The sequence below is a fragment of the Oncorhynchus clarkii genome, unplaced genomic scaffold (genome assembly GCF_045791955.1).
Source record: "Oncorhynchus clarkii lewisi isolate Uvic-CL-2024 unplaced genomic scaffold, UVic_Ocla_1.0 unplaced_contig_10305_pilon_pilon, whole genome shotgun sequence".
NCBI lineage: Eukaryota > Metazoa > Chordata > Actinopteri > Salmoniformes > Salmonidae > Oncorhynchus > Oncorhynchus clarkii.
In genome coordinates, this window is record NW_027258009.1 from 177049 (window position 1) to 204918 (window position 27870).

The following is a 27870-nucleotide window of genomic DNA, read 5'->3' on the forward strand; positions in this document are numbered from 1 at the left end:
GGGGATGAGGTGGGGGCTGAAGGCTCGGGGCTGAAGGCTCGGGGCCAGGGGTTGGTGATGGGTGAATGTTTGTGTAGAGCGGCCTCACACAGAGCTGGCAGACTGCAGCTCACGGCCGTTCTGCTCGGCCCTGGCCCTATGTGTGTGGGGGGCTGGAAACACCACTGGCACTCGACAGCAGCAGCAGCTAGCTACAGTATGACATCTGGCAGGGGCCCACACACACACACACACACATACACACACACACACACACAACACATGCATCCAGATCACTTGATGTGAAAACTCTCAAATATTTTTGACCTGATAATATTCATTTCTACTTGTCCACTGAACATATCTGGATATATCACCACCTGGATATATCACCACCACCACCTGGATATATCACCACCACCACCTGGGTATATCACCACCACCACCTGGATATATCACCACCACCACCTGGATATATCACCACCACCACCTGGATATATCACCACCACCACCTGGATATATCACCACCACCACCTGGATATATCACCACCACCACCTGGATATATCACCACCACCACCTGGATATATCACCGCCTGGATATATCACCACCACCACCTGGATATATCACCACCTGGATATATCACCACCACCACCTGGATATATCACCACCACCACCTGGATATATCACCACCACCACCTGGATATATCACCACCACCACCTGGATATATCACCACCACCACCTGGATATATCTCCACCACCTGGATATATCACCACCACCACCTGGATATATCACCACCACCACCTGGATATATCTCCACCACCTGGATATATCACCACCACCACCTGGATATATCACCACCACCACCTGGATATATCACCACCACCACCTGGATATATCACCACCACCACCTGGATATATCACCACCACCTGGATATATCACCACCCCCACCTGAATATATCACCACCACCTGGATATATCACCACCTGGATATATCACCACCACCTGAATATATCACCACCACCACCTGGATATATCACCACCACCACCTGGATATATCACCACCTGGATATATCACCACCTGAATATATCACCACCTGGATATATCACCACCACCACCTGGATATATCACCACCTGGATATATCTCCACCACCTGGATATATCACCACCACCGCCTGGATATATCACCACCTGGATATATCACCACCTGGATATATCACCACCACCACCTGGATATATCACCGCCTGGATATATCACCACCACCACCTGGATATATCACCACCACCACCTGGATATATCACCACCACCACCTGAATATATCACCCCCACCACCTGGATATATCACCACCACCACCTGAATATATCACCGCCTGGATATATCACCACCACCGCCTGGATATCACTTCCTTAATATATCACCACCTGAATATATCACTTCCTGAATATATCACCACCTGAATATATCACTTCCTTAATATATCACTTCCTGAATATATCACTTCCTTAATATATAACTTCCTGAATATATCACTTCCTTAATATATCACCACCTGAATATATTATTATTATATTTCTCAGGCTTTCCTGAGGAGTCACATCGTGTCAGCTACATTCTGCTTTACACAAAGAGGTCCTCAACCCCCCTGTCTGCAACGCTCCAGTATTCTAGAACGTTCCAGTATTCTAGAACGTTCCAGGGAACATTCCTATCCGTCTCTCTCCCTCCTGACCCCAAACACTAAGCCTCGTCCTTCTCCTCTGTCCTTCAGCTGAAGGACTCAGCTAATCCTGCACACCCAGCCTTCACACTCTAACCCTGACAGCCAGGAGTGTGTGTGTGTGTGTGTGTGTGTGTGTGTGTGTGTGTGTGTGTGTGTGTGTGTGTGTCAGCTAGGTTAGATGAGGAACAGGTCTCCTTCACCCTGGCACTGAGTCAATCACTAACATGTGCTTCCTTCTCTCTCCCCTGTGGGAGGTACGGACCAGACGAGTTCACTGAACAAATACATGTTTCCCAACTAAACATTTAGATCAATGTCCTGTATAAGGCTGAACCTGTGTCATGTCCAACCAGCCTCTCTGTCTGTCCTGTATAAGGCTGAACCTGTGTAATGTCCAACCAGCCTCTCTGTCTGTCCTCTATAAGGCTGAACCTGTGTAATGTCCAACCAGCCTGTCTATCTGTCCTGTATAAGGCTGAACCTGTGTAATGTCCAACCAGCCTCTCTGTCTGTCCTCTATAAGGCTGAACCTGTGTAATGTCCAACCAGCCTCTCTGTCTGTCCTCTATAAGGCTGAACCTGTGTAATGTCCAACCAGCCTCTCTATCTGTCCTCTATAAGGCTGAACCTGTGTAATGTCCAACCAGCCTGTCTATCTGTCCTGTATAAGGCTGAACCTGTGTAATGTCCAACCAGCCTCTCTATCTGTCCTGTATAAGGATGAACCTGTGTAATGTCCAACCAGCCTCTCTGTCTGTCCTCTATCCAACCAGCCTCTCTGTCTGTCCTGTATAAGGCTGAACCTGTGTAATGTCCAACCAGCCTCTCTGTCTGTCCTGTATAAGGCTGAACCTGTGTAATGTCCAACCAGCCTCTCTGTCTGTCCTGTATAAGGCTGAACCTGTGTAATGTCCAACCAGCCTCTCTGTCTGTCCTGTATAAGGCTGAACCTGTGTAATGTCCAACCAGCCTCTCTATATGTCCTCTATAAGGCTGAACCTGTGTAATGTCCAACCAGCCTCTCTGTCTGTCCTGTATAAGGCTGAACCTGTGTAATGTCCAACCAGCCTCTCTGTCTGTCCTCTATAAGGCTGAACCTGTGTAATGTCCAACCAGCCTCTCTGTCTGTCCTGTATAAGGCTGAACCTGTGTAATGTCCAACCAGCCTCTCTGTCTGTCCTCTATAAGGCTGAACCTGTGTAATGTCCAACCAGCCTCTCTGTCTGTCCTGTATAAGGCTGAACCTGTGTAATGTCCAACCAGCCTCTCTGTCTGTCCTGTATAAGGCTGAACCTGTGTAATGTCCAACCAGCCTGTCTATCTGTCCTGTATAAGGCTGAACCTGTGTAATGTCCAACCAGCCTCTCTGTCTGTCCTCTATAAGGCTGAACCTGTGTAATGTCCAACCAGCCTGTCTATCTGTCCTCTATAAGGATGAACCTGTGTAATGTCCAACCAGCCTCTCTATCTGTCCTGTATAAGGCTGAACCTGTGTAATGTCCAACCAGCCTGTCTATCTGTCCTGTATAAGGCTGAACCTGTGTAATGTCCAACCAGCCTCTCTATCTGTCCTCTATAAGGCTGAACCTGTGTAATGTCCAACCAGCCTGTCTATCTGTCCTGTATAAGGCTGAACCTGTGTAATGTCCAACCAGCCTGTCTATCTGTCCTGTATAAGGCTGAACCTGTGTAATGTCCAACCAGCCTCTCTATCTGTCCTGTATAAGGCTGAACCTGTGTAATGTCCAACCAGCCTCTCTATCTGTCCTGTATAAGGCTGAACCTGTGTAATGTCCAACCAGCCTCTCTATCTGTCCTCTATAAGGCTGAACCTGTGTAATATCCAACCAGCCTCTCTATCTGTCCTCTATCCAACCAGCCTCTCTATCTGTCCTCTAGAAGGCTGAACCTGTGTAATGTCCAACCAGCCTCTCTATCTGTCCTGTATAAGGCTGAACCTGTGTAATGTCCAACCAGCCTCTCTATCTGTCCTCTATAAGGCTGAACCTGTGTAATGTCCAACCAGCCTCTCTATCTGTCCTGTATAAGGCTGAACCTGTGTAATGTCCAACCAGCCTGTCTATCTGTCCTGTATAAGGCTGAACCTGTGTAATGTCCAACCAGCCTCTCTATCTGTCCTCTATAAGGCTGAACCTGTGTAATGTCCAACCAGCCTGTCTATCTGTCCTGTATAAGGCTGAACCTGTGTAATGTCCAACCAGCCTGTCTATCTGTCCTGTATAAGGATGAACCTGTGTAATGTCCAACCAGCCTGTCTATCTGTCCTGTATAAGGCTGAACCTGTGTAATGTCCAACCAGCCTGTCTATCTGTCCTCTATAAGGCTGAACCTGTGTAATGTCCAACCAGCCTCTCTATCTGTCCTGTATAAGGCTGAACCTGTGTAATGTCCAACCAGCCTCTCTATCTGTCCTGTATAAGGCTGAACCTGTGTAATGTCCAACCAGCCTCTCTATCTGTCCTGTATAAGGCTGAACCTGTGTAATGTCCAACCAGCCTCTCTATCTGTCCTGTATAAGGCTGAACCTGTGTAATGTCCAACCAGCCTCTCTATCTGTCCTCTATAAGGCTGAACCTGTGTAATGTCCAACCAGCCTGTCTATCTGTCCTGTATAAGGCTGAACCTGTGTAATGTCCAACCAGCCTGTCTATCTGTCCTGTATAAGGATGAACCTGTGTAATGTCCAACCAGCCTGTCTATCTGTCCTGTATAAGGCTGAACCTGTGTAATGTCCAACCAGCCTGTCTATCTGTCCTCTATAAGGCTGAACCTGTGTAATGTCCAACCAGCCTGTCTGTCTGTCCTCTATAAGGCTGAACCTGTGTAATGTCCAACCAGCCTGTCTATCTGTCCTGTATAAGGCTGAACCTGTGTAATGTCCAACCAGCCTGTCTATCTGTCCTGTATAAGGATGAACCTGTGTAATGTCCAACCAGCCTGTCTATCTGTCCTGTATAAGGCTGAACCTGTGTAATGTCCAACCAGCCTGTCTATCTGTCCTGTATAAGGCTGAACCTGTGTAATGTCCAACCAGCCTCTCTATCTGTCCTGTATAAGGCTGAACCTGTGTAATATCCAACCAGCCTGTCTATCTGTCCTGTATAAGGCTGAACCTGTGTAATGTCCAACCAGCCTGTCTATCTGTCCTGTATAAGGCTGAACCTGTGTAATGTCCAACCAGCCTCTCTATCTGTCCTGTATAAGGATGAACCTGTGTAATGTCCAACCAGCCTGTCTATCTGTCCTGTATAAGGCTGAACCTGTGTAATGTCCAACCAGCCTCTCTATCTGTCCTGTATAAGGCTGAACCTGTGTAATATCCAACCAGCCTCTCTATCTGTCCTCTAACCAACCAGCCTCTCTATCTGTCCTCTATCCAACCAGCCTCTCTATTTGTCCTCTATAAGGCTGAACCTGTGTAATGTCCAACCAGCCTGTCTGTCTGTCCTCTATAAGGCTGAACCTGTGTAATGTCCAACCAGCCTGTCTATCTGTCCTGTATAAGGCTGAACCTGTGTAATGTCCAACCAGCCTGTCTATCTGTCCTGTATAAGGATGAACCTGTGTAATGTCCAACCAGCCTGTCTATCTGTCCTGTATAAGGCTGAACCTGTGTAATGTCCAACCAGCCTGTCTATCTGTCCTGTATAAGGCTGAACCTGTGTAATGTCCAACCAGCCTCTCTATCTGTCCTGTATAAGGCTGAACCTGTGTAATATCCAACCAGCCTGTCTATCTGTCCTGTATAAGGCTGAACCTGTGTAATGTCCAACCAGCCTGTCTATCTGTCCTGTATAAGGCTGAACCTGTGTAATGTCCAACCAGCCTCTCTATCTGTCCTGTATAAGGATGAACCTGTGTAATGTCCAACCAGCCTGTCTATCTGTCCTGTATAAGGCTGAACCTGTGTAATGTCCAACCAGCCTCTCTATCTGTCCTGTATAAGGCTGAACCTGTGTAATATCCAACCAGCCTCTCTATCTGTCCTCTAACCAACCAGCCTCTCTATCTGTCCTCTATCCAACCAGCCTCTCTATATGTCCTCTATAAGGCTGAACCTGTGTAATGTCCAACCAGCCTCTCTGTCTGTCCTGTATAAGGATGAACCTGTGTAATGTCCAACCAGCCTCTCTATCTGTCCTGTATAAGGCTGAACCTGTGTAATGTCCAACCAGCCTGTCTATCTGTCCTCTATCCAACCAGCCTGTCTATCTGTCCTCTATCCAACCAGCCTGTCTATCTGTCCTGTATAAGGCTGAACCTGTGTTATGTCCAACCAGCCTGTCTATCTGTCCTGTATAAGGCTGAACCTGTGTAATGTCCAACCAGCCTGTCTATCTGTCCTCTATAAGGCTGAACCTGTGTAATGTCCAACCAGCCTGTCTATCTGTCCTGTATAAGGCTGAACCTGTGTAATGTCCAACCAGCCTCTCTATCTGTCCTCTATAAGGCTGAACCTGTGTAATGTCCAACCAGCCTGTCTATCTGTCCTGTATAAGGCTGAACCTGTGTAATGTCCAACCAGCCTCTCTATCTGTCCTGTATAAGGCTGAACCTGTGTAATGTCCAACCAGCCTCTCTATCTGTCCTGTATAAGGATGAACCTGTGTAATGTCCAACCAGCCTGTCTATCTGTCCTGTATAAGGCTGAACCTGTGTAATGTCCAACCAACCTGTCTATCTGTCCTGTATAAGGCTGAACCTGTGTAATGTCCAACCAGCCTCTCTATCTGTCCTGTATAAGGATGAACCTGTGTAATGTCCAACCAGCCTGTCTATCTGTCCTGTATAAGGCTGAACCTGTGTAATGTCCAACCAGCCTGTCTATCTGTCCTGTATAAGGCTGAACCTGTGTAATGTCCAACCAGCCTCTCTATCTGTCCTGTATAAGGATGAACCTGTGTAATGTCCAACCAGCCTGTCTATCTGTCCTGTATAAGGCTGAACCTGTGTAATGTCCAACCAGCCTCTCTATCTGTCCTGTATAAGGCTGAACCTGTGTAATATCCAACCAGCCTCTCTATCTGTCCTCTAACCAACCAGCCTCTCTATCTGTCCTCTATCCAACCAGCCTCTCTATCTGTCCTCTATAAGGCTGAACCTGTGTAATGTCCAACCAGCCTCTCTATCTGTCCTCTAACCAACCAGCCTCTCTATCTGTCCTCTATCCAACCAGCCTCTCTATATGTCCTCTATAAGGCTGAACCTGTGTAATGTCCAACCAGCCTGTCTATCTGTCCTCTATAAGGCTGAACCTGTGTAATATCCAACCAGCCTCTCTATCTGTCCTCTAACCAACCAGCCTCTCTATCTGTCCTCTATCCAACCAGCCTCTCTATATGTCCTCTATAAGGCTGAACCTGTGTAATGTCCAACCAGCCTCTCTGTCTGTCCTGTATAAGGATGAACCTGTGTAATGTCCAACCAGCCTCTCTATCTGTCCTGTATAAGGCTGAACCTGTGTAATGTCCAACCAGCCTGTCTATCTGTCCTCTATCCAACCAGCCTGTCTATCTGTCCTCTATCCAACCAGCCTGTCTATCTGTCCTGTATAAGGCTGAACCTGTGTAATGTCCAACCAGCCTGTCTATCTGTCCTGTATAAGGCTGAACCTGTGTAATGTCCAACCAGCCTGTCTATCTGTCCTCTATAAGGATGAACCTGTGTAATGTCCAACCAGCCTGTCTATCTGTCCTGTATAAGGCTGAACCTGTGTAATGTCCAACCAGCCTCTCTATCTGTCCTCTATAAGGCTGAACCTGTGTAATGTCCAACCAGCCTGTCTATCTGTCCTGTATAAGGCTGAACCTGTGTAATGTCCAACCAGCCTCTCTATCTGTCCTGTATAAGGCTGAATCTGTGTAATGTCCAACCAGCCTGTCTATCTGTCCTGTATAAGGCTGAACCTGTGTAATGTCCAACCAGCCTCTCTATCTGTCCTGTATAAGGATGAACCTGTGTAATGTCCAACCAGCCTGTCTATCTGTCCTGTATAAGGCTGAACCTGTGTAATGTCCAACCAGCCTCTCTATCTGTCCTGTATAAGGCTGAACCTGTGTAATATCCAACCAGCCTCTCTATCTGTCCTCTATCCAACCAGCCTCTCTATCTGTCCTCTATAAGGCTGAACCTGTGTAATGTCCAACCAGCCTCTCTATCTGTCCTCTATCCAACCAGCCTCTCTATATGTCCTCTATAAGGCTGAACCTGTGTAATGTCCAACCAGCCTGTCTATCTGTCCTCTATAAGGCTGAACCTGTGTAATGTCCAACCAGCCTCTCTATCTGTCCTCTATAAGGCTGAACCTGTGTAATGTCCAACCAGCCTCTCTATCTGTCCTCTATCCAACCAGCCTCTCTATCTGTCCTCTATCCAACCAGCCTCTCTATCTGTCCTCTATCCAACCAGCCTCTCTATCTGTCCTGTATAAGGCTGAACCTGTGTAATGTCCAACCAGCCTCTCTATCTGTCCTCTATAAGGCTGAACCTGCGTAATGTCCAACCAGCCTCTCTATCTGTCCTCTATAAGGCTGAACCTGTGTAATGTCCAACCAGCCTGTCTATCTGTCCTCTATAAGGCTGAACCTGTGTAATGTCCAACCAGCCTCTCTATCTGTCCTCTATAAGGCTGAACCTGTGTGTAATGTCCAACCAGCCTCTCTATCTGTCCTCTATCCAACCAGCCTCTCTATCTGTCCTGTATAAGGCTGAACCTGTGTAATGTCCAACCAGCCTCTCTATCTGTCCTCTCTAAGGCGGAACCTGTGTAATATCCAACCAGCCTCTCTATCTGTCCTCTATAAGGCTGAACCTGTGTAATGTCCAACCAGCCTCTCTATCTGTCCTGTATAAGGCTGAACCTGTGTAATGTCCAACCAGCCTCTCTATCTGTCCTCTCTAAGGCGGAACCTGTGTAATATCCAACCAGCCTCTCTATCTGTCCTCTATAAGGCTGAACCTGTGTAATGTCCAACCAGCCTCTCTATCTGTCCTCTATAAGGCTGAACCTGTGTAATGTCCAACCAGCCTGTCTATCTGTCCTCTATAAGGCTGAACCTGTAATATCCAACCAGCCTCTCTATCTGTCCTCTATAAGGCTGAACCTGTGTAATGTCCAACCAGCCTCTCTATCTGTCCTCTATAAGGCTGAACCTGTGTAATGTCCAACCAGCCTCTCTATCTGTCCTCTATAAGGCTGAACCTGTGTAATATCCAACCAGCCTGTCTATCTGCCCTGTATAAGGCTGAACCTGTGTAATATCCAACCAGCCTGTCTATCTGTCCTGTATAAGGATGAACCTGTGTAATGTCCAACCAGCCTCTCTATCTGTCCTGTATAAGGATGAACCTGTGTAATATCCAACCAGCCTCTCTATCTGTCCTGTATAAGGATGAACCTGTGTAATGTCCAACCAGCCTCTCTATCTGTCCTCTATAAGGCTGAACCTGTGTAATGTCCAACCAGCCTCTCTATCCAACCAGCCTCTCTATCTGTCCTCTATCCAACCAGGCCTCTCTATCTGTCCTCTATCCAACCAGCCTCTCTATCTGTCCTCTATAAGGCTGAACCTGTGTAATATCCAACCAGCCTCTCTATCTGTCCTCTATCCAACCAGCCTCTCTATCTGTCCTGTATAAGGCTGAACCTGTGTAATGTCCAACCAGCCTCTCTATCTGTCCTCTCTAAGGCGGAACCTGTGTAATATCCAACCAGCCTCTCTATCTGTCCTCTATAAGGCTGAACCTGTGTAATGTCCAACCAGCCTCTCTATCTGTCCTGTATAAGGCTGAACCTGTGTAATGTCCAACCAGCCTCTCTATCTGTCCTCTCTAAGGCGGAACCTGTGTAATATCCAACCAGCCTCTCTATCTGTCCTCTATAAGGCTGAACCTGTGTAATGTCCAACCAGCCTCTCTATCTGTCCTCTATAAGGCTGAACCTGTGTAATGTCCAACCAGCCTGTCTATCTGTCCTCTATAAGGCTGAACCTGTAATATCCAACCAGCCTCTCTATCTGTCCTCTATAAGGCTGAACCTGTGTAATGTCCAACCAGCCTCTCTATCTGTCCTCTATAAGGCTGAACCTGTGTAATGTCCAACCAGCCTCTCTATCTGTCCTCTATAAGGCTGAACCTGTGTAATATCCAACCAGCCTGTCTATCTGCCCTGTATAAGGCTGAACCTGTGTAATATCCAACCAGCCTGTCTATCTGTCCTGTATAAGGATGAACCTGTGTAATGTCCAACCAGCCTCTCTATCTGTCCTGTATAAGGATGAACCTGTGTAATATCCAACCAGCCTCTCTATCTGTCCTGTATAAGGATGAACCTGTGTAATGTCCAACCAGCCTCTCTATCTGTCCTCTATAAGGCTGAACCTGTGTAATGTCCAACCAGCCTCTCTATCCAACCAGCCTCTCTATCTGTCCTCTATCCAACCAGGCCTCTCTATCTGTCCTCTATCCAACCAGCCTCTCTATCTGTCCTGTATAAGGCTGAACCTGTGTAATGTCCAACCAGCCTGTCTATCTGTCCTCTATAAGACTGAACCTGTGCAATATCCAACTAGCCTCTCTATCTGTCCTCTATAAAGCTGAACCTGCGTAATGTCCAACCAGCCTCTCTATCTGTCCTCTATAAGGCTGAACCTGTGTAATATCCAACCAGCCTCTCTATCTGTCCTCTATCCAACCAGCCTCTCTATCTGTCCTCTATAAGGCTGAACCTGTGTAATGTCCAACCAGCCTCTCTATCTGTCCTCTCTAAGGCGGAACCTGTGTAATATCCAACCAGCCTCTCTATCTGTCCTGTATAAGGCTGAACCTGTGTAATATCCAACCAGCCTCTCTATCTGTCCTCTAACCAACCAGCCTCTCTATCTGTCCTCTATCCAACCAGCCTCTCTATATGTCCTCTATAAGGCTGAACCTGTGTAATGTCCAACCAGCCTCTCTGTCTGTCCTGTATAAGGATGAACCTGTGTAATGTCCAACCAGCCTCTCTATCTGTCCTGTATAAGGCTGAACCTGTGTAATGTCCAACCAGCCTGTCTATCTGTCCTCTATCCAACCAGCCTGTCTATCTGTCCTCTATCCAACCAGCCTGTCTATCTGTCCTGTATAAGGCTGAACCTGTGTAATGTCCAACCAGCCTGTCTATCTGTCCTGTATAAGGCTGAACCTGTGTAATGTCCAACCAGCCTGTCTATCTGTCCTCTATAAGGCTGAACCTGTGTAATGTCCAACCAGCCTGTCTATCTGTCCTGTATAAGGCTGAACCTGTGTAATGTCCAACCAGCCTCTCTATCTGTCCTCTATAAGGCTGAACCTGTGTAATGTCCAACCAGCCTGTCTATCTGTCCTGTATAAGGCTGAACCTGTGTAATGTCCAACCAGCCTCTCTATCTGTCCTGTATAAGGCTGAACCTGTGTAATGTCCAACCAGCCTCTCTATCTGTCCTGTATAAGGATGAACCTGTGTAATGTCCAACCAGCCTGTCTATCTGTCCTGTATAAGGCTGAACCTGTGTAATGTCCAACCAGCCTCTCTGTCTGTCCTCTATAAGGCTGAACCTGTGTAATGTCCAACCAGCCTCTCTGTCTGTCCTGTATAAGGCTGAACCTGTGTAATGTCCAACCAGCCTCTCTGTCTGTCCTGTATAAGGCTGAACCTGTGTAATGTCCAACCAGCCTGTCTATCTGTCCTGTATAAGGCTGAACCTGTGTAATGTCCAACCAGCCTCTCTGTCTGTCCTCTATAAGGCTGAACCTGTGTAATGTCCAACCAGCCTGTCTATCTGTCCTCTATAAGGATGAACCTGTGTAATGTCCAACCAGCCTCTCTATCTGTCCTGTATAAGGCTGAACCTGTGTAATGTCCAACCAGCCTGTCTATCTGTCCTGTATAAGGCTGAACCTGTGTAATGTCCAACCAGCCTCTCTATCTGTCCTCTATAAGGCTGAACCTGTGTAATGTCCAACCAGCCTGTCTATCTGTCCTGTATAAGGCTGAACCTGTGTAATGTCCAACCAGCCTGTCTATCTGTCCTGTATAAGGCTGAACCTGTGTAATGTCCAACCAGCCTCTCTATCTGTCCTGTATAAGGCTGAACCTGTGTAATGTCCAACCAGCCTCTCTATCTGTCCTGTATAAGGCTGAACCTGTGTAATGTCCAACCAGCCTCTCTATCTGTCCTCTATAAGGCTGAACCTGTGTAATATCCAACCAGCCTCTCTATCTGTCCTCTATCCAACCAGCCTCTCTATCTGTCCTCTAGAAGGCTGAACCTGTGTAATGTCCAACCAGCCTCTCTATCTGTCCTGTATAAGGCTGAACCTGTGTAATGTCCAACCAGCCTCTCTATCTGTCCTCTATAAGGCTGAACCTGTGTAATGTCCAACCAGCCTCTCTATCTGTCCTGTATAAGGCTGAACCTGTGTAATGTCCAACCAGCCTGTCTATCTGTCCTGTATAAGGCTGAACCTGTGTAATGTCCAACCAGCCTCTCTATCTGTCCTCTATAAGGCTGAACCTGTGTAATGTCCAACCAGCCTGTCTATCTGTCCTGTATAAGGCTGAACCTGTGTAATGTCCAACCAGCCTGTCTATCTGTCCTGTATAAGGATGAACCTGTGTAATGTCCAACCAGCCTGTCTATCTGTCCTGTATAAGGCTGAACCTGTGTAATGTCCAACCAGCCTGTCTATCTGTCCTCTATAAGGCTGAACCTGTGTAATGTCCAACCAGCCTCTCTATCTGTCCTGTATAAGGCTGAACCTGTGTAATGTCCAACCAGCCTCTCTATCTGTCCTGTATAAGGCTGAACCTGTGTAATGTCCAACCAGCCTCTCTATCTGTCCTGTATAAGGCTGAACCTGTGTAATGTCCAACCAGCCTCTCTATCTGTCCTGTATAAGGCTGAACCTGTGTAATGTCCAACCAGCCTCTCTATCTGTCCTCTATAAGGCTGAACCTGTGTAATGTCCAACCAGCCTGTCTATCTGTCCTGTATAAGGCTGAACCTGTGTAATGTCCAACCAGCCTGTCTATCTGTCCTGTATAAGGATGAACCTGTGTAATGTCCAACCAGCCTGTCTATCTGTCCTGTATAAGGCTGAACCTGTGTAATGTCCAACCAGCCTGTCTATCTGTCCTCTATAAGGCTGAACCTGTGTAATGTCCAACCAGCCTGTCTGTCTGTCCTCTATAAGGCTGAACCTGTGTAATGTCCAACCAGCCTGTCTATCTGTCCTGTATAAGGCTGAACCTGTGTAATGTCCAACCAGCCTGTCTATCTGTCCTGTATAAGGATGAACCTGTGTAATGTCCAACCAGCCTGTCTATCTGTCCTGTATAAGGCTGAACCTGTGTAATGTCCAACCAGCCTGTCTATCTGTCCTGTATAAGGCTGAACCTGTGTAATGTCCAACCAGCCTCTCTATCTGTCCTGTATAAGGCTGAACCTGTGTAATATCCAACCAGCCTGTCTATCTGTCCTGTATAAGGCTGAACCTGTGTAATGTCCAACCAGCCTGTCTATCTGTCCTGTATAAGGCTGAACCTGTGTAATGTCCAACCAGCCTCTCTATCTGTCCTGTATAAGGATGAACCTGTGTAATGTCCAACCAGCCTGTCTATCTGTCCTGTATAAGGCTGAACCTGTGTAATGTCCAACCAGCCTCTCTATCTGTCCTGTATAAGGCTGAACCTGTGTAATATCCAACCAGCCTCTCTATCTGTCCTCTAACCAACCAGCCTCTCTATCTGTCCTCTATCCAACCAGCCTCTCTATTTGTCCTCTATAAGGCTGAACCTGTGTAATGTCCAACCAGCCTGTCTGTCTGTCCTCTATAAGGCTGAACCTGTGTAATGTCCAACCAGCCTGTCTATCTGTCCTGTATAAGGCTGAACCTGTGTAATGTCCAACCAGCCTGTCTATCTGTCCTGTATAAGGATGAACCTGTGTAATGTCCAACCAGCCTGTCTATCTGTCCTGTATAAGGCTGAACCTGTGTAATGTCCAACCAGCCTGTCTATCTGTCCTGTATAAGGCTGAACCTGTGTAATGTCCAACCAGCCTCTCTATCTGTCCTGTATAAGGCTGAACCTGTGTAATATCCAACCAGCCTGTCTATCTGTCCTGTATAAGGCTGAACCTGTGTAATGTCCAACCAGCCTGTCTATCTGTCCTGTATAAGGCTGAACCTGTGTAATGTCCAACCAGCCTCTCTATCTGTCCTGTATAAGGATGAACCTGTGTAATGTCCAACCAGCCTGTCTATCTGTCCTGTATAAGGCTGAACCTGTGTAATGTCCAACCAGCCTCTCTATCTGTCCTGTATAAGGCTGAACCTGTGTAATATCCAACCAGCCTCTCTATCTGTCCTCTAACCAACCAGCCTCTCTATCTGTCCTCTATCCAACCAGCCTCTCTATATGTCCTCTATAAGGCTGAACCTGTGTAATGTCCAACCAGCCTCTCTGTCTGTCCTGTATAAGGATGAACCTGTGTAATGTCCAACCAGCCTCTCTATCTGTCCTGTATAAGGCTGAACCTGTGTAATGTCCAACCAGCCTGTCTATCTGTCCTCTATCCAACCAGCCTGTCTATCTGTCCTCTATCCAACCAGCCTGTCTATCTGTCCTGTATAAGGCTGAACCTGTGTTATGTCCAACCAGCCTGTCTATCTGTCCTGTATAAGGCTGAACCTGTGTAATGTCCAACCAGCCTGTCTATCTGTCCTCTATAATGCTGAACCTGTGTAATGTCCAACCAGCCTGTCTATCTGTCCTGTATAAGGCTGAACCTGTGTAATGTCCAACCAGCCTCTCTATCTGTCCTCTATAAGGCTGAACCTGTGTAATGTCCAACCAGCCTGTCTATCTGTCCTGTATAAGGCTGAACCTGTGTAATGTCCAACCAGCCTCTCTATCTGTCCTGTATAAGGCTGAACCTGTGTAATGTCCAACCAGCCTCTCTATCTGTCCTGTATAAGGATGAACCTGTGTAATGTCCAACCAGCCTGTCTATCTGTCCTGTATAAGGCTGAACCTGTGTAATGTCCAACCAACCTGTCTATCTGTCCTGTATAAGGCTGAACCTGTGTAATGTCCAACCAGCCTCTCTATCTGTACTGTATAAGGCTGAACCTGTGTAATATCCAACCAGCCTGTCTATCTGTCCTGTATAAGGCTGAACCTGTGTAATGTCCAACCAGCCTGTCTATCTGTCCTGTATAAGGCTGAACCTGTGTAATGTCCAACCAGCCTCTCTATCTGTCCTGTATAAGGATGAACCTGTGTAATGTCCAACCAGCCTGTCTATCTGTCCTGTATAAGGCTGAACCTGTGTAATGTCCAACCAGCCTCTCTATCTGTCCTGTATAAGGCTGAACCTGTGTAATATCCAACCAGCCTCTCTATCTGTCCTCTAACCAACCAGCCTCTCTATCTGTCCTCTATCCAACCAGCCTCTCTATCTGTCCTCTATAAGGCTGAACCTGTGTAATGTCCAACCAGCCTCTCTATCTGTCCTCTAACCAACCAGCCTCTCTATCTGTCCTCTATCCAACCAGCCTCTCTATATGTCCTCTATAAGGCTGAACCTGTGTAATGTCCAACCAGCCTGTCTATCTGTCCTCTATAAGGCTGAACCTGTGTAATATCCAACCAGCCTCTCTATCTGTCCTCTAACCAACCAGCCTCTCTATCTGTCCTCTATCCAACCAGCCTCTCTATATGTCCTCTATAAGGCTGAACCTGTGTAATGTCCAACCAGCCTCTCTGTCTGTCCTGTATAAGGATGAACCTGTGTAATGTCCAACCAGCCTCTCTATCTGTCCTGTATAAGGCTGAACCTGTGTAATGTCCAACCAGCCTGTCTATCTGTCCTCTATCCAACCAGCCTGTCTATCTGTCCTCTATCCAACCAGCCTGTCTATCTGTCCTGTATAAGGCTGAACCTGTGTAATGTCCAACCAGCCTGTCTATCTGTCCTGTATAAGGCTGAACCTGTGTAATGTCCAACCAGCCTGTCTATCTGTCCTCTATAAGGATGAACCTGTGTAATGTCCAACCAGCCTGTCTATCTGTCCTGTATAAGGCTGAACCTGTGTAATGTCCAACCAGCCTCTCTATCTGTCCTCTATAAGGCTGAACCTGTGTAATGTCCAACCAGCCTGTCTATCTGTCCTGTATAAGGCTGAACCTGTGTAATGTCCAACCAGCCTCTCTATCTGTCCTGTATAAGGCTGAATCTGTGTAATGTCCAACCAGCCTGTCTATCTGTCCTGTATAAGGCTGAACCTGTGTAATGTCCAACCAGCCTCTCTATCTGTCCTGTATAAGGATGAACCTGTGTAATGTCCAACCAGCCTGTCTATCTGTCCTGTATAAGGCTGAACCTGTGTAATGTCCAACCAGCCTCTCTATCTGTCCTGTATAAGGCTGAACCTGTGTAATATCCAACCAGCCTCTCTATCTGTCCTCTATCCAACCAGCCTCTCTATCTGTCCTCTATAAGGCTGAACCTGTGTAATGTCCAACCAGCCTCTCTATCTGTCCTCTATCCAACCAGCCTCTCTATATGTCCTCTATAAGGCTGAACCTGTGTAATGTCCAACCAGCCTGTCTATCTGTCCTCTATAAGGCTGAACCTGTGTAATGTCCAACCAGCCTCTCTATCTGTCCTCTATAAGGCTGAACCTGTGTAATGTCCAACCAGCCTCTCTATCTGTCCTCTATCCAACCAGCCTCTCTATCTGTCCTCTATCCAACCAGCCTCTCTATCTGTCCTCTATCCAACCAGCCTCTCTATCTGTCCTGTATAAGGCTGAACCTGTGTAATGTCCAACCAGCCTCTCTATCTGTCCTCTATAAGGCTGAACCTGCGTAATGTCCAACCAGCCTCTCTATCTGTCCTCTATAAGGCTGAACCTGTGTAATATCCAACCAGCCTCTCTATCTGTCCTCTATCCAACCAGCCTCTCTATCTGTCCTGTATAAGGCTGAACCTGTGTAATGTCCAACCAGCCTCTCTATCTGTCCTCTCTAAGGCGGAACCTGTGTAATATCCAACCAGCCTCTCTATCTGTCCTCTATAAGGCTGAACCTGTGTAATGTCCAACCAGCCTCTCTATCTGTCCTGTATAAGGCTGAACCTGTGTAATGTCCAACCAGCCTCTCTATCTGTCCTCTCTAAGGCGGAACCTGTGTAATATCCAACCAGCCTCTCTATCTGTCCTCTATAAGGCTGAACCTGTGTAATGTCCAACCAGCCTCTCTATCTGTCCTCTATAAGGCTGAACCTGTGTAATGTCCAACCAGCCTGTCTATCTGTCCTCTATAAGGCTGAACCTGTAATATCCAACCAGCCTCTCTATCTGTCCTCTATAAGGCTGAACCTGTGTAATGTCCAACCAGCCTCTCTATCTGTCCTCTATAAGGCTGAACCTGTGTAATGTCCAACCAGCCTCTCTATCTGTCCTCTATAAGGCTGAACCTGTGTAATATCCAACCAGCCTGTCTATCTGCCCTGTATAAGGCTGAACCTGTGTAATATCCAACCAGCCTGTCTATCTGTCCTGTATAAGGATGAACCTGTGTAATGTCCAACCAGCCTCTCTATCTGTCCTGTATAAGGATGAACCTGTGTAATATCCAACCAGCCTCTCTATCTGTCCTGTATAAGGATGAACCTGTGTAATGTCCAACCAGCCTCTCTATCTGTCCTCTATAAGGCTGAACCTGTGTAATGTCCAACCAGCCTCTCTATCTGTCCTCTATCCAACCAGCCTCTCTATCTGTCCTCTATCCAACCAGGCCTCTCTATCTGTCCTCTATCCAACCAGCCTCTCTATCTGTCCTGTATAAGGCTGAACCTGTGTAATGTCCAACCAGCCTGTCTATCTGTCCTCTATAAGACTGAACCTGTGCAATATCCAACTAGCCTCTCTATCTGTCCTCTATAAAGCTGAACCTGCGTAATGTCCAACCAGCCTCTCTATCTGTCCTCTATAAGGCTGAACCTGTGTAATATCCAACCAGCCTCTCTATCTGTCCTCTATCCAACCAGCCTCTCTATCTGTCCTCTATAAGGCTGAACCTGTGTAATGTCCAACCAGCCTCTCTATCTGTCCTCTCTAAGGCGGAACCTGTGTAATATCCAACCAGCCTCTCTATCTGTCCTGTATAAGGCTGAACCTGTGTAATATCCAACCAGCCTCTCTATCTGTCCTCTAACCAACCAGCCTCTCTATCTGTCCTCTATCCAACCAGCCTCTCTATATGTCCTCTATAAGGCTGAACCTGTGTAATGTCCAACCAGCCTCTCTGTCTGTCCTGTATAAGGATGAACCTGTGTAATGTCCAACCAGCCTCTCTATCTGTCCTGTATAAGGCTGAACCTGTGTAATGTCCAACCAGCCTGTCTATCTGTCCTCTATCCAACCAGCCTGTCTATCTGTCCTCTATCCAACCAGCCTGTCTATCTGTCCTGTATAAGGCTGAACCTGTGTAATGTCCAACCAGCCTGTCTATCTGTCCTGTATAAGGCTGAACCTGTGTAATGTCCAACCAGCCTGTCTATCTGTCCTCTATAAGGCTGAACCTGTGTAATGTCCAACCAGCCTGTCTATCTGTCCTGTATAAGGCTGAACCTGTGTAATGTCCAACCAGCCTCTCTATCTGTCCTCTATAAGGCTGAACCTGTGTAATGTCCAACCAGCCTGTCTATCTGTCCTGTATAAGGCTGAACCTGTGTAATGTCCAACCAGCCTCTCTATCTGTCCTGTATAAGGCTGAACCTGTGTAATGTCCAACCAGCCTCTCTATCTGTCCTGTATAAGGATGAACCTGTGTAATGTCCAACCAGCCTGTCTATCTGTCCTGTATAAGGCTGAACCTGTGTAATGTCCAACCAGCCTGTCTATCTGTCCTGTATAAGGCTGAACCTGTGTAATGTCCAACCAGCCTCTCTATCTGTCCTGTATAAGGCTGAACCTGTGTAATATCCAACCAGCCTGTCTATCTGTCCTGTATAAGGCTGAACCTGTGTAATGTCCAACCAGCCTGTCTATCTGTCCTGTATAAGGCTGAACCTGTGTAATGTCCAACCAGCCTCTCTATCTGTCCTGTATAAGGATGAACCTGTGTAATGTCCAACCAGCCTGTCTATCTGTCCTGTATAAGGCTGAACCTGTGTAATGTCCAACCAGCCTCTCTATCTGTCCTGTATAAGGCTGAACCTGTGTAATATCCAACCAGCCTCTCTATCTGTCCTCTAACCAACCAGCCTCTCTATCTGTCCTCTATCCAACCAGCCTCTCTATCTGTCCTCTATAAGGCTGAACCTGTGTAATGTCCAACCAGCCTCTCTATCTGTCCTCTAACCAACCAGCCTCTCTATCTGTCCTCTATCCAACCAGCCTCTCTATATGTCCTCTATAAGGCTGAACCTGTGTAATGTCCAACCAGCCTGTCTATCTGTCCTCTATAAGGCTGAACCTGTGTAATATCCAACCAGCCTCTCTATCTGTCCTCTAACCAACCAGCCTCTCTATCTGTCCTCTATCCAACCAGCCTCTCTATATGTCCTCTATAAGGCTGAACCTGTGTAATGTCCAACCAGCCTCTCTGTCTGTCCTGTATAAGGATGAACCCGTGTAATGTCCAACCAGCCTCTCTATCTGTCCTGTATAAGGCTGAACCTGTGTAATGTCCAACCAGCCTCTCTATCTGTCCTGTATAAGGCTGAACCTGTGTAATGTCCAACCAGCCTGTCTATCTGTCCTCTATCCAACCAGCCTGTCTATATGTCCTCTATCCAACCAGCCTGTCTATCTGTCCTGTATAAGGCTGAACCTGTGTAATGTCCAACCAGCCTGTCTATCTGTCCTGTATAAGGCTGAACCTGTGTAATGTCCAACCAGCCTGTCTATCTGTCCTCTATAAGGCTGAACCTGTGTAATGTCCAACCAGCCTGTCTATCTGTCCTGTATAAGGCTGAACCTGTGTAATGTCCAACCAGCCTCTCTATCTGTCCTCTATAAGGCTGAACCTGTGTAATGTCCAACCAGCCTCTCTATCTGTCCTCTATCCAACCAGCCTCTCTATCTGTCCTCTATCCAACCAGGCCTCTCTATCTGTCCTCTATCCAACCAGCCTCTCTATCTGTCCTGTATAAGGCTGAACCTGTGTAATGTCCAACCAGCCTGTCTATCTGTCCTCTATAAGGCTGAACCTGTGTAATATCCAACCAGCCTCTCTATCTGTCCTCTATCCAACCAGCCTCTCTATCTGTCCTCTATAAGGCTGAACCTGTGTAATGTCCAACCAGCCTCTCTATCTGTCCTCTCTAAGGCGGAACCTGTGTAATATCCAACCAGCCTCTCTATCTGTCCTGTATAAGGCTGAACCTGTGTAATATCCAACCAGCCTCTCTATCTGTCCTCTAACCAACCAGCCTCTCTATCTGTCCTCTATCCAACCAGCCTCTCTATATGTCCTCTATAAGGCTGAACCTGTGTAATGTCCAACCAGCCTCTCTGTCTGTCCTGTATAAGGATGAACCTGTGTAATGTCCAACCAGCCTCTCTATCTGTCCTGTATAAGGCTGAACCTGTGTAATGTCCAACCAGCCTGTCTATCTGTCCTCTATCCAACCAGCCTGTCTATCTGTCCTCTATCCAACCAGCCTGTCTATCTGTCCTGTATAAGGCTGAACCTGTGTAATGTCCAACCAGCCTGTCTATCTGTCCTGTATAAGGCTGAACCTGTGTAATGTCCAACCAGCCTGTCTATCTGTCCTCTATAAGGCTGAACCTGTGTAATGTCCAACCAGCCTGTCTATCTGTCCTGTATAAGGCTGAACCTGTGTAATGTCCAACCAGCCTCTCTATCTGTCCTCTATAAGGCTGAACCTGTGTAATGTCCAACCAGCCTGTCTATCTGTCCTGTATAAGGCTGAACCTGTGTAATGTCCAACCAGCCTCTCTATCTGTCCTGTATAAGGCTGAACCTGTGTAATGTCCAACCAGCCTCTCTATCTGTCCTGTATAAGGATGAACCTGTGTAATGTCCAACCAGCCTGTCTATCTGTCCTGTATAAGGCTGAACCTGTGTAATGTCCAACCAGCCTGTCTATCTGTCCTGTATAAGGCTGAACCTGTGTAATGTCCAACCAGCCTCTCTATCTGTCCTGTATAAGGCTGAACCTGTGTAATATCCAACCAGCCTGTCTATCTGTCCTGTATAAGGCTGAACCTGTGTAATGTCCAACCAGCCTCTCTATCTGTCCTGTATAAGGATGAACCTGTGTAATGTCCAACCAGCCTGTCTATCTGTCCTGTATAAGGCTGAACCTGTGTAATGTCCAACCAGCCTCTCTATCTGTCCTGTATAAGGCTGAACCTGTGTAATATCCAACCAGCCTCTCTATCTGTCCTCTAACCAACCAGCCTCTCTATCTGTCCTCTATCCAACCAGCCTCTCTATCTGTCCTCTATAAGGCTGAACCTGTGTAATGTCCAACCAGCCTCTCTATCTGTCCTCTAACCAACCAGCCTCTCTATCTGTCCTCTATCCAACCAGCCTCTCTATATGTCCTCTATAAGGCTGAACCTGTGTAATGTCCAACCAGCCTGTCTATCTGTCCTCTATAAGGCTGAACCTGTGTAATATCCAACCAGCCTCTCTATCTGTCCTCTAACCAACCAGCCTCTCTATCTGTCCTCTATCCAACCAGCCTCTCTATATGTCCTCTATAAGGCTGAACCTGTGTAATGTCCAACCAGCCTCTCTGTCTGTCCTGTATAAGGATGAACCCGTGTAATGTCCAACCAGCCTCTCTATCTGTCCTGTATAAGGCTGAACCTGTGTAATGTCCAACCAGCCTCTCTATCTGTCCTGTATAAGGCTGAACCTGTGTAATGTCCAACCAGCCTGTCTATCTGTCCTCTATCCAACCAGCCTGTCTATATGTCCTCTATCCAACCAGCCTGTCTATCTGTCCTGTATAAGGCTGAACCTGTGTAATGTCCAACCAGCCTGTCTATCTGTCCTGTATAAGGCTGAACCTGTGTAATGTCCAACCAGCCTGTCTATCTGTCCTCTATAAGGCTGAACCTGTGTAATGTCCAACCAGCCTGTCTATCTGTCCTGTATAAGGCTGAACCTGTGTAATGTCCAACCAGCCTCTCTATCTGTCCTCTATAAGGCTGAACCTGTGTAATGTCCAACCAGCCTGTCTATCTGTCCTGTATAAGGCTGAACCTGTGTAATGTCCAACCAGCCTCTCTATCTGTCCTGTATAAGGCTGAATCTGTGTAATGTCCAACCAGCCTGTCTATCTGTCCTGTATAAGGCTGAACCTGTGTAATGTCCAACCAGCCTCTCTATCTGTCCTGTATAAGGATGAACCTGTGTAATGTCCAACCAGCCTGCCTATCTGTCCTGTATAAGGCTGAACCTGTGTAATGTCCAACCAGCCTCTATATCTGTCCTGTATAAGGCTGAACCTGTGTAATATCCAACCAGCCTCTCTATCTGTCCTCTATCCAACCAGCCTCTCTATCTGTCCTCTATAAGGCTGAACCTGTGTAATGTCCAACCAGCCTCTCTATCTGTCCTCTATCCAATCAGCCTCTCTATATGTCCTCTATAAGGCTGAACCTGTGTAATGTCCAACCAGCCTGTCTATCTGTCCTCTATAAGGCTGAACCTGTGTAATGTCCAACCAGCCTCTCTATCTGTCCTCTATAAGGCTGAACCTGTGTAATGTCCAACCAGCCTCTCTATCTGTCCTCTATCCAACCAGCCTCTCTATCTGTCCTCTATCCAACCAGCCTCTCTATCTGTCCTCTATCCAACCAGCCTCTCTATCTGTCCTGTATAAGGCTGAACCTGTGTAATGTCCAACCAGCCTCTCTATCTGTCCTCTATAAGGCTGAACCTGCGTAATGTCCAACCAGCCTCTCTATCTGTCCTCTATAAGGCTGAACCTGTGTAATATCCAACCAGCCTCTCTATATGTCCTCTATCCAACCAGCCTCTCTATCTGTCCTGTATAAGGCTGAACCTGTGTAATGTCCAACCAGCCTCTCTATCTGTCCTCTCTAAGGCGGAACCTGTGTAATATCCAACCAGCCTCTCTATCTGTCCTCTATAAGGCTGAACCTGTGTAATGTCCAACCAGCCTCTCTATCTGTCCTGTATAAGGCTGAACCTGTGTAATGTCCAACCAGCCTCTCTATCTGTCCTCTCTAAGGCTGAACCTGTGTAATGTCCAACCAGCCTGTCTATCTGTCCTCTATAACGCTGAACCTGTAATATCCAACCAGCCTCTCTATCTGTCCTCTATAAGGCTGAACCTGTGTAATGTCCAACCAGCCTCTCTATCTGTCCTCTATAAGGCTGAACCTGTGTAATGTCCAACCAGCCTCTCTATCTGTCCTCTATAAGGCTGAACCTGTGTAATGTCCAACCAGCCTGTCTATCTGTCCTCTATAAGGCTGAACCTGTGTAATATCCAACCAGCCTGTCTATCTGCCCTGTATAAAGCTGAACCTGTGTAATATCCAACCAGCCTGTCTATCTGTCCTGTATAAGGATGAACCTGTGTAATGTCCAACCAGCCTCTCTATCTGTCCTGTATAAGGATGAACCTGTGTAATATCCAACCAGCCTCTCTATCTGTCCTGTATAAGGATGAACCTGTGTAATGTCCAACCAGCCTCTCTATCTGTCCTCTATAAGGCTGAACCTGTGTAATGTCCAACCAGCCTCTCTATCTGTCCTCTATCCAACCAGCCTCTCTATCTGTCCTCTATCCAACCAGCCTCTCTATCTGTCCTCTATCCAACCAGCCTCTCTATCTGTCCTGTATAAGGCTGAACCTGTGTAATGTCCAACCAGCCTGTCTATCTGTCCTCTATAAGACTGAACCTGTGCAATATCCAACCAGCCTCTCTATCTGTCCTCTATAAAGCTGAACCTGTGTAATGTCCAACCAGCCTCTCTATCTGTCCTCTATAAGGCTGAACCTGCGTAATGTCCAACCAGCCTCTCTATCTGTCCTCTATAAGGCTGAACCTGTGTAATATCCAACCAGCCTCTCTATCTGTCCTCTATCCAACCAGCCTCTCTATCTGTCCTCTATAAGGCTGAACCTGTGTAATGTCCAACCAGCCTCTCTATCTGTCCTCTCTAAGGCGGAACCTGTGTAATATCCAACCAGCCTCTCTATCTGTCCTCTATAAGGCTGAACCTGTGTAATGTCCAACCAGCCTCTCTATCTGTCCTCTATAAGGCTGAACCTGTGTAATATCCAACCAGCCTCTCTATCTGTCCTCTATCCAACCAGCCTCTCTATCTGTCCTCTATAAGGCTGAACCTGTGTAATATCCAACCAGCCTCTCTAAGGCGGAACCTGTGTAATATCCAACCAGCCTCTTTATCTGTCCTCTATCCAACCGGCCTCTCTATCTGTCCTCTATAGGTTGAACCTGTGTAATATCCAACCAGCCTCTCTATCTGTCCTGTGTAGATTGTCTGTCCTGTGTAGATTGTCTGTCCTGTGTAGATTGTCTGTCCTGTGTAGATTGTCTGTCCTGTGTAGATTGTCTGCCCTGTGTAGATTGTCTGCCCTGTGTAGATTGTCTGTCCTGTGTAAATAGCTCATGGTACAGAATGTCCAACGGGGTGTGTGTGTGTGTGTGTGTGTGTGTTCTACCTGTTGCCTGCTGCTCCTCTTCTGAGGCTGGTGGAGGATCCATGTACTGAAGACTGGATCCAGGTTCACAGCAATGCCCTGGACGCTGACCAGGAACACAGCACCTACAGACAACACATACAGAACAGCAGGTTACCCACAATGCCCTGAACGCTGACCAGGAACACAGCACCTACAGACAACACATACAGAACAGCAGGTTCACCACAATGCCCTGAACGCTGACCAGGAACACAGCACCTACAGACAACCCATACAGAACAGCAGGTTCACCACTATGCCCTGAACGCTGACCAAGAACACGGCCCAAGTAAGGTTGTGAATCAGGTAACCATGTTCCTACTACCAGGCAGTAACCATGTTCCTACTGCCAGGTGGTAACCATGTTCCTACTGCCAGGTGGTAACCATGTTCCTACTGCCAGGTGGTAACCATGTTCCTACTGCCAGGTGGTAACCATGTTCCTACTGCCAGGTGGTAACCATGTTCCTACTGCCAGGTAGTAACCATGTTCCTACTGCCAGGTGGTAACCATGTTCCTACTGTCAGGTAGTAACCATGTTCCTACTGCCAGGTGGTTACCATGTTCCTACTGCCAGGTAGTAACCATGTTCCTACTGCCAGGTAGTAACCATGTTCCTACTGTCAGGTAGTAACCATGTTCCTACTGCCTGGTGGTAACCATGTTCCTACTGCCAGGTAGTAACCATGTTCCTACTGCCAGGTGGTAACCATGTTCCTACTGTCAGGTAGTAACCATGTTCCTAGTGCCAGGTAGTAACCATGTTCCTACTGCCTGGTGGTTACCATGTTCCTACTGTCAGGTAGTAACCATGTTCCTACTGCCTGGTGGTAACCATGTTCCTACTGCCTGGTGGTTACCATGTTCCTACTGTCAGGTAGTAACCATGTTCCTACTGTCAGGTAGTAACCATGTTCCTACTGTCAGGTAGTAACCATGTTCCTACTGTCAGGTAGTAACCATGTTCCTACTGCCAGGTGGTTACCATGTTCCTACTGCCAGGTAGTAACCATGTTCCTACTGCCAGGTAGTAACCATGTTCCTACTGTCAGGTAGTAACCATGTTCCTACTGCCTGGTGGTAACCATGTTCCTACTGCCAGGTAGTAACCATGTTCCTACTGCCAGGTGGTAACCATGTTCCTACCAGGTGGTAACCATGTTCCTACTGTCAGGTAGTAACCATGTTCCTAGTGCCAGGTAGTAACCATGTTCCTACTGCCTGGTGGTTACCATGTTCCTACTGTCAGGTAGTAACCATGTTCCTACTGCCTGGTGGTAACCATGTTCCTACTGCCTGGTGGTTACCATGTTCCTACTGTCAGGTAGTAACCATGTTCCTACTGTCAGGTAGTAACCATGTTCCTACTGTCAGGTAGTAACCATGTTCCTACTGTCAGGTGGTAACCATGTTCCTACTGCCAGGTGGTAACCATGTTCCTACTGCCAGGTAGTAACCATGTTCCTAATGTCAGGTAGTAACCATGTTCCTACTGCCAGGTAGTAACCATGTTCCTACTGCCAGGTGGTAACCATGTTCCTACTGTCAGGTAGTAACCATGTTCCTACTGCCAGGTAGTAACCATGTTCCTACTGCCTGGTGGTAACCATGTTCCTACTGTCAGGTAGTAACCATGTTCCTACTGTCAGGTAGTAACCATGTTCCTACTGCCAGGTGGTAACCATGTTCCTACTGTCAGGTAGTAAGCATGTTCCTACTGTCAGGTGGTTACCATGTTCCTACTGCCAGGTAGTAACCATGTTCCTACTGTCAGGTAGTTACCATGTTCCTACTGCCAGGTGGTAACCATGTTCCTACTGCCAGGTAGTAACCATGTTCCTACTGCCTGGTGGTAACCATGTTCCTACTGTCAGGTAGTAACCATGTTCCTACTGTCAGGTAGTAACCATGTTCCTACTGCCTGGTGGTAACCATGTTCCTACTGCCTGGTGGTAACCATGTTCCTACTGTCAGGTAGTAACCATGTTCCTACTGCCAGGTGGTAACCATGTTCCTACTACCAGATAGTAACCATGTTCCTACTGCCAGGTGGTTATCCTGTTCCTACTGTCAGGTAGTAACCATGTTCCTACTGCAAGGTAGTAATCATGTTCCTACTGTCAGGTAGTAACCATGTTCCTACTGCCTGGTGGTAACCATGTTCCTACTGCCTGGTGGTAACCATGTTCCTACTGTCAGGTAGTAACCATGTTCCTACTGCCAGGTGGTAACCATGTTCCTACTACCAGATAGTAACCATGTTCCTACTGCCTGGTGGTTACCATGTTCCTACTGTCAGGTAGTAACCATGTTCCTACTGTCAGGTAGTAACCATGTTCCTACTGCCAGGTAGTAACCATGTTCCTACTGCCAGGTGGTAACCATGTTCCTACTGTCAGGTAGTAACCATGTTCAGCCTTTGAGGACACAGTGAATATCTCATCTAGTCCCAGGTAGTAACCATGTTCAGCCTTTGAGGACACAGTGAATATCTCTTCTAGTCCCAGGTCGTAACCATGTTCCTGTGTTCAGCCTCTGAGGACACAGTGAATATCTCATCTAGTCCCAGGTAGTAACCATGTTCAGCCTCTGAGGACACAGTGAATATCTCATCTAGTCCCAGGTAGTAACCATGTTCAGCCTCTGAGGACACAGTGAATATCTCATCTAGTCCCAGGTAGTAACCATGTTCCTGTGTTCAGCCTTTGAGGACACAGTGAATATCTCATCTAGTCCCAGGTAGTAACCATGTTCCTGTGTTCAGCCTTTAAGGACACAGTGTATATCTCATCTAGTCCCAGGTCGTAACCATGTTCCTGTGTTCAGCCTCTGAGGACACAGTGAATATCTCATCTAGTCCCCAGTAGTAACCATGTTCAGCCTCTGAGGACACAGTGTATATCTCATCTAGTCCCAGGTCGTAACCATGTTCCTGTGTTCAGCCTTTGAGGACACAGTGAATATCTCATCTAGTCCCAGGTAGTAACCATGTTCAGCCTCTGAGGACACAGTGAATATCTCATCTAGTCCCAGGTAGTAACCATGTTCAGCCTCTGAGGACACAGTGTATATCTCATCTAGTCCCAGGTAGTAACCATGTTCAGCCTCTGAGGACACAGTGTATATCTCATCTAGTCCCAGGTAGTAACCATGTTCAGCCTTTGAGGACACAGTGAATATCTCATCTAGTCCCAGGTAGTAACCATGTTCAGCCTTTGAGGACACAGTGAATATCTCATCTAGTCCCCGGTAGTAACCATGTTCAGCCTCTGAGGACACAGTGAATATCTCATCTAGTCCCAGGTAGTAACCATGTTCCTGTGTTCAGCCTTTGAGGACACAGTGTATATATCATCTAGTCCCAGGTAGTAACCATGTTCCTGTGTTCAGCCTTTG

General features: G+C 47.1%; 1 protein-coding gene across 1 annotated transcript in view; it reads right to left on the minus strand.

Annotated features, from left to right (window-relative positions):
• Positions 1 to 27870, minus strand: part of LOC139394482 (intermembrane lipid transfer protein VPS13B-like) — a 173880-nt gene that overhangs the window by 140100 nt on the left and 5910 nt on the right. Inside the window, exons 2-3 of the mRNA XM_071142556.1 lie at positions 24642 to 24692; positions 24453 to 24556 (exon numbers count right to left, since the gene is read on the minus strand). Of these exons, the coding sequence (XP_070998657.1) occupies positions 24453 to 24556; positions 24642 to 24692 (155 nt within the window). The remainder of the gene's footprint in view (positions 1 to 24452; positions 24557 to 24641; positions 24693 to 27870) is intronic.